This window comes from Chiloscyllium plagiosum, chromosome 50 (genome assembly GCF_004010195.1).
Source record: "Chiloscyllium plagiosum isolate BGI_BamShark_2017 chromosome 50, ASM401019v2, whole genome shotgun sequence".
Taxonomy (NCBI): domain Eukaryota; kingdom Metazoa; phylum Chordata; class Chondrichthyes; order Orectolobiformes; family Hemiscylliidae; genus Chiloscyllium; species Chiloscyllium plagiosum.
Window position 1 is genome coordinate 69,134 of NC_057759.1, and position 14,908 is coordinate 84,041.

At 42.4% G+C, this 14,908-nt stretch overlaps 2 protein-coding genes across 2 annotated transcripts in view; both read left to right on the plus strand.

Annotated features, from left to right (window-relative positions):
• The window catches only part of LOC122544536 (histone H1-like), a 193,967-nt gene that overhangs the window by 385 nt on the left and 178,674 nt on the right, over positions 1-14,908 (plus strand).
• On the plus strand, positions 1,230-2,163 carry LOC122544626 (histone H3). The gene has a single exon (XM_043683951.1). It carries the CDS (start codon positions 1,260-1,262, stop codon positions 1,668-1,670), a length of 411 nt encoding a protein of 136 aa, XP_043539886.1. The 5' UTR covers positions 1,230-1,259; the 3' UTR covers positions 1,671-2,163.

The following is a 14,908-nucleotide window of genomic DNA, read 5'->3' on the forward strand; positions in this document are numbered from 1 at the left end:
AAGGCGACAGCAAAGAAATCCCAGGCCAAGAAAGCGACAGCCAAGAAGTCCCCAGCCAAGAAAGCGAGCGGCAAGAAGACGGCACCGCCAAAGAAAGCGGCGAGCAAAGCAGCGCCAAAGAAACGGACTCCCGTGAAGAAGGTGAAAAAGGCCAAAGGCCCAAAAGCCCCTAAACCCCTCAGCAAACCGGCTAAAAGCAAGGCCAAGCCCAAAGCGAAAGTGACCAAGACAGCAGCAAAGAAATGAACCCGTAATATATAACCATCTGAACCCAAAGGCTCTTATCAGAGCCACCCACATCTCTCAGGAAAGAGCTGAGCCCGGATCCAATGTTCTCCGTCCGGCGCCGGGCGCAGACCTACCTTAGATATTAATTGATCTGAATAACTCAAATACACACTCATGCTATGGTTCACGAGAGCTGAGACCTGTGAATGGGGAAGGTATCACATAGGGAAGGTTTATTGATCTCCATCTGGATATTTCACTTCGCGACTTATAACTCTACCGAGTCACGAATGTGACATATTGTAGTATTTGTATTTCATTGACCCGTTCAGGAATGTTACTTTGTTCAGTTTTGATTCTGAGACCCTGCGGATGTTTTCATGGCGTGTTCCTTCCATCTGCCTGTTACAGACAGTTCAGGTAGTAATTCCACATTGTCTTCGGGCTAATTACAATCTGGGGATAATAAAAAAATAGCAGATAAAGTGAGATTCTGTCCTTTTATCGGTGTATACTGCATTAGCTTTTAAGATGATTAAATTGGCGGGGTTATTTAGATTGATTCACGGCCGATACAAGTTCCGTTGTTCAGTTTGTCTGAGCTGTTTTAAACCCTGCCTTTCCTCCTGCTTGTTACAGACAGATCAGGCAATGATCCCGCCTCGTGTCCGCGCTGACAGCTAACTAGGTTTTGAAGAAATACTACGAAGTATTAAATTTTATCTTAGTTGCAGACGGATGGTGTTTTGCGTTTGAATGTTTAATTTAATTTCAGTGTTTTGTGAGGGTGAATTCGGCGGGCATTTTCAAACTGACCAACTGTCATTTCACGTCAGCAAATCAGCCTCCAACAATTCTTTTCCTGCCTTTTCTGTCCCATCCGGAGCTGTTTCTCTGTGGGCTGAGGGACAGGGCTGTATCCAATCCCAGCTCTAGGGCGGGCTCTCCGTTCCCTTAAATAGGCAGCACCGCAGCAGCCTCAGCATTGACAGCAGCAGCCTGTGTGTGTGTGTTACAGAGAGTTGAAGAGAATGGCTCGAACCAAGCAGACAGCGCGCAAATCCACCGGAGGGAAAGCTCCCCGCAAACAGCTGGCGACCAAAGCGGCCCGCAAGAGCGCTCCGGCCACGGGCGGAGTGAAGAAGCCTCATCGCTACAGGCCCGGCACGGTGGCTCTGCGGGAGATCCGCCGCTACCAGAAATCCACCGAGCTGCTGATCCGCAAACTGCCCTTCCAGCGCCTGGTGCGAGAGATCGCTCAGGACTTCAAGACCGACCTGCGCTTCCAGAGCTCGGCGGTGATGGCCCTGCAGGAGGCCAGCGAGGCTTACCTGGTGGGACTGTTTGAGGACACCAACCTGTGTGCCATCCACGCCAAGCGGGTCACCATCATGCCCAAAGACATCCAGCTGGCCCGCCGGATCCGCGGGGAGCGCGCCTAAACGGAGCATAGTCGGCCCTACACATTCACCCCGAGACAGAGAGAGAAAAACACAACGGCTCTTTTCAGAGCCACTAAACCATCCAGAGAGAGCGGGAAATGATGGGTTGCATGAATATTGTAATTATAAATCTATGAAGTAAATGGGGATGGAGTGAAATATTGATCTGGAGTTAGTCAGCAACTATGAAGATTCAGCAGCCGAGGTCTTCGGTGATTGCAGAATTTGTTATAACATGATATTAGAGATTTGAAATTTTGCTACACAATTGGGAATTCCCCGAACAAAAGCCCTCTCTCCTCACTGTTTATCGTCGTGGTAAACATGGTTTGTGCTTGTGGAGAAGGCGCGGGAGAACATTTGGCGCCAAGAGATCAACCGCTTTTATTTTGAATGGAAAAGCCCGCCAACATGCCAGAGGAGAATGCGTGAATTCTTATTCGGTGATTTGTTTTTGCCATTACAAAAATACAGTCCAAACAATCATACCTTACTCCCTTTCTAATTTGCATCTGAAAAAAAAGACTCACCAGTGAGTCAATTTTTTGAGACAGTCTTTTTATTCCGAGAGCGAAAGCGAGCATATTAAACAGCAGTGAGTAATGCATAGCTGGGGAGTTATTCTCATTGAGCGGCAGTGAAAAGAATACATACTGCAATGTAATTTGTTCATCATATATTAAGGTAGTGGAGTATTCCGGATTAAAGATCCTTGGCGTTCCCACCAGCTGTAACTATATGATCATTGTTAAAAATCACACAACACCAGTATATAGTCCAACAGGTTTAATTGGAAGCACTAGCTTTCGGAGCGACGCCCCTTCATCAGGTGGAGAGTAACTTGAGCAAATAGCAGCAAACAGAAAGAAGATTCACTAGTACTTAATATGTTCCCAAGAGGCAGAGAAGAGAGGGCACGTTCTCTTCTCTCGAAGCCAGCGCCAAATCATAATCAGCTTTCTTTCCAATTTGAAAAGCCCGCCGATTCACAAATAAAGAAGTATGTTTTGCATAAAAGAATGATGTATAAGAAAGGAAGACGTTGTTCAGAGGAGAATCCACCGATACCTGTTAATTAGGTTACAAATGTATACTTCAGACAATCTCTCTCGCTCATTCATTTGCCAAACCGCATTTGTTTCTTTCTACACTCTTTTTTTTAATCTTTTCTGGACCTGACGAACTGGCAGAAACAAAAGCAAGCGCCACGAACTGCAATTAATCTCTTCATTTCACATTTGAAAAGCACCCCGGTATGTTAATTAAACATCTCATACTTTCTCTCACGGAATAAACCGCAGTCACGGAGAATATTAGTGGCTGCCAGAGAATTAAGCCAAATTGGCACGCAAGAGTAGAAAGAGGTTATTCGTGTATATCCTGTACCCACTGCCTGGGGACAGAGATCACGTTAAATGCCGCGGAGTCATTTTTCATGTGCCCGTGTTACTCTTTGTTAGTCGAACAGGTCGGGAACTGCAAGCCCCGGTGGTGGGTTGGGGGGCGGTGGCATGAGCTTTGAGTTTCACCCCCGGCAACCAAAAGTGCCCCAGCACCCGCCGGCAATCAAAAGCAACGTTTCCATCTGAGTTCTATTTTACTTTATTTTTCGTTTCCAAATCCCCGCACAAATATTGCCCGGATGCTGATTGTGGCAAATGAGGCTTTCTGCTGTTGGTGAGAGATATTCAAAATGAGCCGAAATAAAACTAGAAAGCCTTCAGAAGTGGCACAGTAAATGTGGAGCTTTTACTGATCTATGAACGTGTGCTGTAGGGAGTGCAACGTTAAAATATTCTCGAAAAACTGCGTTCGCTACTGATCCGCTCACTCGGAAGAACGTAATCTCATGTTTTATCAGTAAATCGGGGTGCTGTTGCAATGTGAAATAAAATATTGGTTCCGGAGTGCGGGGTTTCCCGCCTTTTCTGATTAATGTACAGACAATTTCATTCGAAATCAGAAATGGACAGATTCAAGTCGACTTGGGTATGAGTTAAAGGGAGATAATGTAAAGTGTATACGTCTATTGTAGAAGTAAATCAACTCGAGTATTTGTGCATTCCTCAGTACAAAACTATATATTGGCGGGCTTTTCAAATTGGAAAGAAGGCGGTTGATGATTTGGCGCCGGTACTTTCCGCCCTCCTCCCCGTGCCCTCTCCGGATTGGAGAAAGAGACAGATATCTGATTGGGAATTGTGGGCCGTGTTCACAGGCTCCTGGGAAAGGGTAACTATGCTGAGCGTGTGGGTGCCGGAGCGCCGGTCTATCTGGCTGCGGTGCTGGAGTATCTGACGGCTGAAATCCTGGAGCTGGCCGGCAACGCGGCCCGGGACAACAAGAAGACCCGCATCATCCCCAGGCACCTGCAGCTGGCCGTGCGCAACGACGAGGAGCTCAACAAGCTGCTGGGAGGGGTGACCATCGCTCAGGGCGGGGTGCTGCCTAATATCCAGGCCGTGCTGCTGCCCAAGAAATCCGCCGCAGCGGGAGCCGCTAAAAAGTGAAGAGAGTATTCTTGAATCTGACAACCCAAAGGCTCTTTTAAGAGCCACTCACAGCATCTGTGAAACGAGTTCTCCCTTCCATCAGATTGAATTACCTTCCTGTGGTTAATTGTCTTTAATCGTCGTCCTATAAATGCATTACTCAGTCCCTGTACTCGCTCGCAGGCAGATTCACGTTACGTTGTGCTGTATTTAGGAAGAGCTGAATTGCCCCCGTGCCATAAGTTTATAATGAGTGGTCGCTGACCCTCTGTTTTATTCTCTGATGTGTTCGTGTATAAGATCCTTTGCCTGGTCATGAGAGGGAGCATAATAGAGGCCACAGTCATTTTCAGCTACTTCCAGTTTGTTGCTCTTTAATAGTCAACCAGTTCGGTAGTAACGCCCCCATGGAGTATGAGCCCGAGTTTGATCTCCGGCAAACAACAAGTGCCCCATCTTTGATTTCCACGGATAGATTCATTTTACGCTTTTTAAATTTCAGAGTACCGATGGTGTTGTCTGATTGCAAAAGGCTCTGAATGAGGCGTTCTGCTGTCAAAGCTTTAAAAATGAAGAGCTCAAACCAGAACAGTTGCCTCACTGTAAGACTCAGTCAAGTAGCATAGATACAGACCCTTTGGTCCAACCAGTCCATACCCACAATAATCTCGAACTAGACTGGTTCTAATTGCCTGTTCTTGTCCCGTAGCCCTTTGAAACTTTTCTTATCTTGTCCCGTAGCCCTTTGAAACTTTTCTTATCATGTACTTATCCAAATGTCTTCTAAATATTGTGACTATCCATGTCCATCACCTGCTTTCGAAGTGAATTCCACACAAACCACATCATTTCACCGTAGTTACAGATGATACAAATATTTCTGAAACAGGCACCTTATTTTCCTGCTTAACTTCTTCGCACAATGTCCTGGGGTGTGCTAGATCAGATCTGAGATTTATCCAAATCTGTCTTCTAAGACCTCCAGCATGCCTCTTTGTAATGTGAACTGTTTTCAAAACATCAATATTTATTTCCCTAAGTTTACTAGCTTCCCAGTTTAAAAAAAAACTGATGTGAAATATTCATTTTGAGCTTGTCCCATCTTCTGAGATTCAACAGAACGGCAGGGGTGAACTGGATCTACTTATTACCAAATGGCCCATGTCTCCTCTCAGAATAGCTGACAAACAAAAAAAGACAATCTGCCTTAGAATTAAAACACAAGAATGGCTGAAAAGAAATAAATGAGATTAACAGTCTGTCCTAGCCTTAAAGTAAAGAAAATGATACCTTTGAACAAACCTACTCCAAAGCCAGTTGCCTTGAGTAGCAACCATCATAGATCAGAACATGTCCACAAGCCAAACATAGGAATGTTCTCAGCTTACTAATGAAAGAGTGACTATGCAACCCGAGGAATAAATACCAGATGCAAAAGATAACATACTGAATTCCCTAAATATCTACCAGATCAACAATTAGCTATTGCGTGGTAAGCAGTAGTTTCTTCATTAGATTGCAATATTAAGCAATAATTACTAGTTAGAGATTCTACAACATAAATATAGATTCATGTAACAAATGTTTATGCCTATGTGTGAAGGTTAGTAAGTTTTCAGAAGTACCCTAATTCATCCTGGACAATGGCTATTCACAGCCATTAAACACAATGTACTATGGGTAGTTAGAAATAGCTGTCCCTAAACTTAACTAACCAGAACAGAAAGCGTCATTACAAATCTTTCAGCAACTAATTACAACTAAATGCCTTTGGCATTTTTATATACATAATTAGGACGATGGGAAATATAAGAGGAAAAACTGAATTTGATAAAGACAGCAAATGAGATACGATAAATAATGGAATTCAAACTATCTCTCCATATAAAACCAGCCTGAGAGGCCTGAAGGAATCTAGCAATTAAGTTTGGAATGTGAATGACTAGGATGCATCGAAAAATCCCAAGGACTAGAGACTATAGTGTGTTAAACACCATGAGGTCATGGGAGGCTGAGACCTGCTAAAAAAATGCCCATCATTAATTATGTGTCTTATAGGATTGGGTTTATAAAGTAAGAGGGAGGGACCTAGTGATTATGGTGCATGTCATTGTTAACAGTGCATAAAATACTGTTTTTTTTATAATAAATTCAGGATGCATCATTGGTCTCTCTTCCAAGGCTGGCCTCTGGGGAAGGTCCTTTGGCCCTCTCCCTGCTTTAACTGGGTTTTGCATGAATAAACGTCAACTTGCCTGCCTCCTGAGCTTACATTCTCTTTTCAGGGGAAAAGGCTCCCACAACAACAACAACAACAACTACCTCTTGGATCTTTAATGTATCCTACTCTCTCTTTCTAGTCACTAATTTGCTTTGAATGAACTTGTAGAATCCCTTTGAATTATGTTTAACCGTATCTGCCAAGGCTATCTCATAACACCACCCCCTTGTCCTTCCTGATCTCCCTCTTAAGAATGCCCCTACATTTTTCATGCTGAACAGAGATTCATTTGAACTCAGTTGTCCATATCTAAGATATGCTTTACTTGAAGTCTCAAATAAAACATCAATTTTGCTGCTCCTCCAATGCTGCCTGACCTGTGCCTTTCCAGCTTCACTTCTTATCAACTCTGACTTCCAGCTTCTGCTGTCCTTTTTAAAAACCTTACATTTATCCACATTATATTACATCTGACTTGCATTTGCCCATTTACTACACCTCATCACAATCACATCTCACCACTCAAAGCAGTTTTATGTCATCTGTCAATCTGAAGATATTACATTTATTTCCCTCATCTAAATCATGGTGAATATATAGTGAAGAGTTGGATTCCAACACTAAGATTTGCCATGTCCCCAAGGCACTGCTTGTCATTGTGAAAATGATCCACTTATTCCCTTTGTGTTTTCTTTCAACCAACCAGTTTTTTTAAAAATCCATCTCGATACCATGCTCTTTCGTTATTCTCAGGTGTGAACTTGCCAAAATCTTCTGAATGACCTCCACCTGTTCTTCCAGCAGAGAACATAGAACATTATAACACAGAAACAGACCGTTAAAATCCATGCTGACTCGGTTTGATTCTGATTTTTTTTAACCCCAGACACTCTGCATTCTTTTTTCCCTGCAGGTTGAGTGGCCTATAATTCCCAGTTTATCTCTACCTTCCTTTTCAAATAGTTTTTCTGTTTCTGTTTCCTCTCTACACATTTTATAAATACTTTAACAGTTGTTTCTTTTTCACAACAATTGCAAGCTTACTCTTGTCATCATTTTCTCTTTCTTCCTCAATGTGCTCATCTCCTCGTTTGCTGAAATCTAAACTGTTCCACCCTTTAGGTCTGTCTATTTATTTTCTTCGCAATTAGAACACGTGTTCTTGGAATCAAATACAATCTTACAGAACCCTAACGTTCCGTAAAGTTTACAAAAGTAATACTGAAGTTTTGTGAAATCTAAAACGAATACCGTCCAAACTCAGGGCAACTTCTATCTCAAAAGTTGAATGCAGCTGATGTAGGGGTACATCAGCTTGATCGAGGATAGGTTTCTCTCTAAGCCAAACACCATGATAACTTGGAAATGCAACATATCCCCTTTCATTCACTGTCACTGGATCAAGACCCTGGAACTCTGTTCATGGTATTGTGGGTAGCACATGGACAACAGCTCCAGAAGGTGGCTCACCACTGCGTCCTCTAAGGGAAGGATAATAAATGCTAGGCTCAGCCAGCGACAGACATGTTCCAGGAGTGAATCAGTAAAAATAGCTGGGGTGTCTCATCGTGGCATACAACATATCACAAGGTTTCTGTCTGCAGCATACCTGACACTAAAATTTGTCATCCACTATAAACTAAAACGAGTCCCAGTGATCCTATTGCACATCTCCCTGATCCAGGTTTGATTTCTTCGGGCCTCCTGACGCAGAAATAGGGAATGATACTATGACGCAAGACTCTGCAAACAGTTACATACTGTCTTCGTAAAAAAGTTCCACTTATTCTATCTATCTGTCTGTGTGCTACTTTCAACCAGGTGTTAGTATTTGTGGATGAGGGTAAACAGGATTAATTACCACACCTAACATAAGATGAGATCTGATATTATTGAATGGGCTGAGTGGCCGCCAGTTTCTCCGCTCCCTGATCAGAATGTGAGAGAGTCGGAGGGAGGAGTTATTAACATGACTCGGGAAAGAGCTCAGTTGGAGCTTTATAAAGGGATGATGTCCCAGCTTGAAACCTTCTCTACCCTTCCTCCCACAGTCCCAGTTCTTTTGGTCAAACTGGGAGAAAAGGGAATTGGGGAAATGACCAATTGATGTTTGTTTCTGGGAATCAGTGGGAAAAAGTAGCGCGTGCGCAGTGCCGCCCTATCCGCAATGCTATCAGTCCCTGACCAGAAGAACGCATGCGTGAGGCCCTCCCCCAGCGCTGCCATTGAGGAGCATTTACTCAGTGAGTGCAAGAGGTTTGTTTGAAACAGACCGCAATGGAGAGATCAGCGCCCAGGGAAGCGAGGGAACAGCAGGCTCCTTCCAGCAGCACATCGGGATGGGAGCCTGGGACACAGAGGGGGCTCCGAGACCGGGATTGATTCGGGTGAGTTCAGGGAGAACCGGGGGCTGTTTGTAAGAGGCCGAGCGGAGCAGGAACTGGTCCCGGAACTTGGAGTGAGCGGGCTGGGGGGAAGAGAGAGGCCTTTCTCGGGCTGTGTGTGGGCCTGCTGAGGGAGGCAGAGCGGGAAGAAGCTGCTGTGGGATATTCTTGTGGTTTTTAATCCCCGAAACACTGATGGGAATTGTTTGGCTTCTGTTTGTTGCGAATAGACGTTGAATTGTTGTGCCCGTTGTTCTTCCTTCTACAGTGTATTGGGAGCTGAATATTGAACTGGGTAATCATTCTACTTATGAAAGTATGCAGATGTTGGTTAGTTTTTGTACCTGAGTAAATTGTTTTAGAATTTCGCAAACAGAAAATGACTGGGAGGAGCTCAGTGTTGAAGCGTAGCCGGGCCTTGCTCTGTTCACCTTGCCCTGTTAAAAAACAAAAAAAAATTCATGATCACGGCCTGAATTTGGCATTGATCAGTTGATGTCTCTCCCCCTCCCCCTCCCCCTCCCCCTCCCCCAGCTGATGGTGATTTACAGGAAATGTCTCTCTTGTCTTCCTCCAGGCAAATGATTGATGGACCAAGATAATGCATATTCCCTCAGTATAAAGCCAGCTGCTTCTAACAACTAACAGGTATGTTACTGTTGTCAGATTGGAGAACGTCATTTCCTCTGTCTAAGTGGACTGAGTCAGACACATATTGAGCTCAATTTCCAGAAGTACACATTCAAGCCAAGAGTCAAACACAACTGTTGAAATATATTTTTTTGATTTCTCCCTGTACTAAATGCACAACAGATCAGTTCCAATAAATGCCATTATACATAGTCAATTATCATTTGCAATATCAGAAGAGGGATAGACTGTATCCTCTAATGACATATACATTCAGGAACTGCATTAACTCCACATGTAGTAAAGTCAATTTTAAAGTTACAATCAAGGTGAACAAACAGATCATGCTGTTACGTTGTTACAGCAAGGATTTCTGAGGGAGATATTGAGTGTAGATATAGAATGAAATTTTGGCATTATCAGTAACTGAGAGGGACAATTTTTTTTTGATAAATAGAAGTCCTATGCAAAAGGTACAACAATTAAATGGTGTAAATTCCAGATGAACCTCTCAGCCAAACCTGATGTAGAGAGAATGTTGACTACATGAATATACACATACAGACAACCACCATCTCCAACCCGTCCTTAATATCTGTGCTTACATGCATGTGCACACACACCATTCTCTCTCAGCTACTGATTGATTTACAATAGTTGCAAATTTGTACACCATCCTGAAATACGCATTCCAACAACTAACAGTAATGAAAATCCATATACACCGCAACTAGCAGAAAACATTTCATCAAACTGATTTCTATTCTCAGATGTCAAGTCAAAGAAATTTACAGCACAGAATAAGTCTCTTCAAATTATTAAATCTGACTGATCAAAGACAGTCCATAACATAACATAACAGTTGATTGAGCTAACAATTCTAATCCATTTCAACCAGCATTCCCTTTCCATGAAAATATCATGGCAGCAGAGAAGTTGTCATCCCCATGGATATCGGAACATGATTCTCCATTTCATTATTTTGTAGTTATTTTCTTTTTCTGTCCAGCAAGAGCATTTTTAAAATTATTCTATATATATTTCAAAATTCGTTTTGATTTTCAATGAAGAGCCCTGCATTCCTCTTAACACTCCCTTCATTATAGTACCAAAAAAAGCCAGGAAGCAGAATATAGTTTTGTGACGGAGTTATTGGAATTGGAACATTACTATTTAAAGCATAGCAGAATGAAAGAAAAAGCCAAAATTGGTCAGTTTGCCAAGCTGCTCACTTTTCTTTCAACAAGAGTTGATATTTAAATTGTCAAATTCAATTTATTGAACTATTTAAATATGCTTTACAGAATGGTGGAAAATAAAAGTCCTTTTAATTTCCCCCTCCCTACCATAGAGCAACACAAGAGTCTGCTAATGGCTTGCACCAGATCCTGTCCAAATGGGTAAACAAATTGGAATTGGCCAATTCTCTTTCCTGTACAAGGAACACTGTGGTCAGTCAGCTGCAATGCAGTTGAAGTGTTCACTTAGTTGCAAGTGGGTTCGGTTAATACTGATTATTAATTCATTGGTTAAAACATGTCACAATGCAAAAATTAATAGCATCCTGAAAACCAGACATTGATATCCCCACTGTTCCTGGTTAGACTCTGCACTATAGGAGTTACAAAAGTCCATTGCTTTCTACCATTGATTCTGAAGAAAAGCCAGATGCTTTTTTGCCGCAATGTGATGCATGCTCACCTGTCCATGGATCCTCTCGGCACTAAAGATAAAGAACACTGGCTGTGGACATTATCAAACTAAATGTGCAGTGCCAGAGATTAAAGATATACAAACACATGCACTTTCACTGACAAGAGTTGACTCCAGTGACAGTAGATAGTACCTCATTCATGTCAAGTAACAGAAGTTTGAACAATGAAGTACTCTTGCAGTTTCTAAAAGGGACATGTTTCAATTTAAATGACACTGAAGCACTGTGAAACACAATAACCAAGTATAAGGAGCTCATTGATATCTAGTATCAGAGAGTGAATGAATCTCATTCTCACACTGAGCCTGGTGCTGATGAACACACCCTTTCTCCACACTCACATTCTGGTTGAGGGACTGAGTAATGCAGAAGCATTTCCATACTTTTTAATATATGAAACACTGATTTATAAGGCGTTAAACCCACCTCATAAACTCTATCAGATCATGACATGCTGAACTAGAAACAAGGCAACATTCAAAAAATGTCAGTGTGATATAGACCAGTGCCACTCCTTTAAAGTGATACAGATTGTCAGCATAACAGAAAACTCACTCGCACTCAGCCAGTTAATGCTGAAAGGGAAAAATAATGAAATTTAGGCCCAGGTATTTCCAAATATGGACAGTTATAAATTGACTTACCAAACCATTAATCACTTCAGTTAGTGTCAGATGTTACATCTTGCAGTGTCCAGCAGCAACTGATAAAGTCTCCTGCAAACACAAAATATTTAAAACAAACAATTAATGCAATAAAATTCAGATTCATGGCAAAGATAAATATTGAACCAATATTAATCCCTTAATCACAAAAGGTTAGTCAATATTGATACAGTTTATCCTACGCTCAGACCAAAAAAAAACACAACTGAACATGAAAAGAGAATGAGATCCACATACTCTCCCTGATGCTGTTGCATACAAGCAAAACTGGTACTATAATTATCAAAGATAGGTAACGGCAGAAATAATCTCTAATTTGCATTTAGATAGAGATACAGGCAGTGAGTGGATAAAGTTCAGAATCCCAACAGTTAGTTGAAACTCTTATGGAGAACAGGTGAAGAACAGAATGTTCCAGTCTGGACACAATGGGCTGAATGGCTGTACCAATTCTGTGACTCTGTCATAAATGACATGATGCAGAAGAGATTCAGGCCCAATCACAACACCCTAAAATCAACTATCACAGAATCAATCACAGTCACAGAGAATTCTGTTTTCTAAATTCATTCATGGGATGAGGGCATCAATAGCTAGGCCAGCATTTATTGCCCATCCCTAACTGCCCAGAGGTTGGTTATGTGTCAGCTACATTGCTGGGGGTCTGGAGACACATGTAGGCCAGACCAGGTAAGGATGGCAGCTTCCTTCCTTAAAGGACATTAGTGAACCAGATGGGTTTTTCAGACAAGAGTCATTGGACTCTTAGAATATTATTGGCTGTCAGCGAATTAAACAACCTTGATGCATGAGAGTTGAAAGTGACTGGTACTGATTGAGCACTTGACTCAGTCACATAGCAGAAACTGACGAGGATAGATCAATTCCTGAACACTCATATGGACACAACGGGGACTGACAGGCATAGATTGATAGCTGCTCTCACATATTCACTCTGCAGAAATTGAAAGGGAGAGCATGATACTTAAACACACACCCCACACCACCTCCCACACTCCCCACATGCACTTTATAAACACTGGCAGGTACAATCTGATAAATGCATTTGCATATTTATAAACTAGACGTTGACAGATACAGATTCATAGCTACGTCCTGAGATACACAGAGCAGAATATAACAGGGACAGATTGAACAATCACACTCACATGCACATGACAGGACATTTCAGAGGATGACTGAAAACTGCATTCTCATTCACAAAACAGAGACTGACAGGAACATATTGATGCCACTCTCTGTTTCAAATTACTTGTACGGTTTGATAATGACACTCAAGAAACTGACAGGTTGAGATTGATGACAAAAGAAATCACAGTTACATTTGAGGTCAAGTGACTCTTCCTCAGAACTGATTGTCTGCATTTTCCTCGCTGCTGTGTGGTCTTCTGGGGAAACTGAGTATAGATTGGGTGTCCACTGTGCAGAGCACCTACATTCTGTCCAGAAAAAAAAAGACCCTGAGCTTCCAATTGTCTGCCCCTTCAACACAGAACCCTGTTCCCTGGCCAACATCTCTGTCTCAGGCTTGCTGTATTGCTCCAGCGAAGCTCCGTGCTAGCTGGAAGAACAACACCTCATTTTCTGCTTGGGAACTCGACAGCCTTCTGGACTCAATATTGGGTTCAATGACTTTAGAGCCAGAGCTCTCCCATGTCATTACCCGAATTCCCACACACCAGGCAGTGTTAACACATAGTATACTATTATACACCAACAATTACTAACAGTCCCTATTAACAGCTATTCACCCTCCTCGTCTGACCATGATCCACTCATTTGTCTGTCCAACTGTTCTTCCCTCTCTATGGATTCTATCTCCATATATCATTTACTCCATACTCTTCAACACACCCTATCTTCTGCATGGAAACTAATATTTTCCTGGCTACCACCAGTTCTCAGGAAGGGTTACTTGATTGGAAATTTTTATCTCTAATTTTCTCCACAGGCTCTGTCAGACCTGCTGAGCTTTTCCAGCAATTTAATTTTGTTTCTGATTTCCAGCATCTGCAGTTCTTTTGGTTTTTATTTAGAGATTAAGAACTACATTTTCACACTCTCAGAGCAGAAACTATCAGAAAAAAATTGATAACCACATTCATATGTTCACAAAAGAACTTCTAGATTCGAGTGGTGCTGGAAAAGCACAGCTGGTCAGGCAGCATCTGAGGACCAGGACAATTGATGTTTTGGACAAAAGCCCTTTGTCAAGTATTGATAAATACACTCGCATTTTTATTACAGATCCTGATGGGGAAAGAACCTAATTAAACCATCACAAAGCATAAACTGACAGGGACTGTGAAGAACTAAATCCTCACATTCACAGATCAGAAACTGGCAGTCTTAGATTGACAATTACCTAAGAACAGCAGGTCAGGCAGCATCTGAGGAGCAGGAAAATCGACATTTTTGGCAAAAGCCCTTCATCAGAAAGGGCTTTTGCCCGAAACATTGATTTTTCCTGCTCCTCGGATGCTCCCTGACCTGCTGTGCTTTTCCAGCACCACTCTGATCTCCACTCTTGTTTCCAGCATCTGCAGTCCTCACTTTTGCCTAATTACCTAAACACGTTCACCAAGCAGATTTCCTCAGCAGGCTAAGGACGTTCAGCATGTCTATAAAGACTCTTCCAAATTGTCTCACAGAAAGCATCCTGTCTGAGTGTATCACAGCGTGGTATGGCTGCCTAAGACCACAAGAAACTGCAGAGAGTTGTAACACAGCTCTGTCCATCACAGAAACCAACCGTCCATCCAATAACCGCATTTCCACCAACCCCTGACTCGGGAAAGCAACCAACATAATCAAGGACCCATCCGACCCTAGTTATACTCTCCTCCATGCTCTTCTGTCAGGGAGAAAACACTGAAGTTTGAATACACCATCCAACAGATTCAAGAACAGTTTCCCTGCTGCCATCAGACTTTTGAATGGATCACTCAAATTTTAATGTTAATCTCTCTCTGCACCATTAACACTGTATTCCGGATTCTGTTCTATTACCCTGATGCACTTTGTATGATATGATCTGCCTGTAAAGCGCACAGAACAATACTTTTCATTACAACTCGTGATTGTGCCAATAACAAGTCAGATCAAATCAAG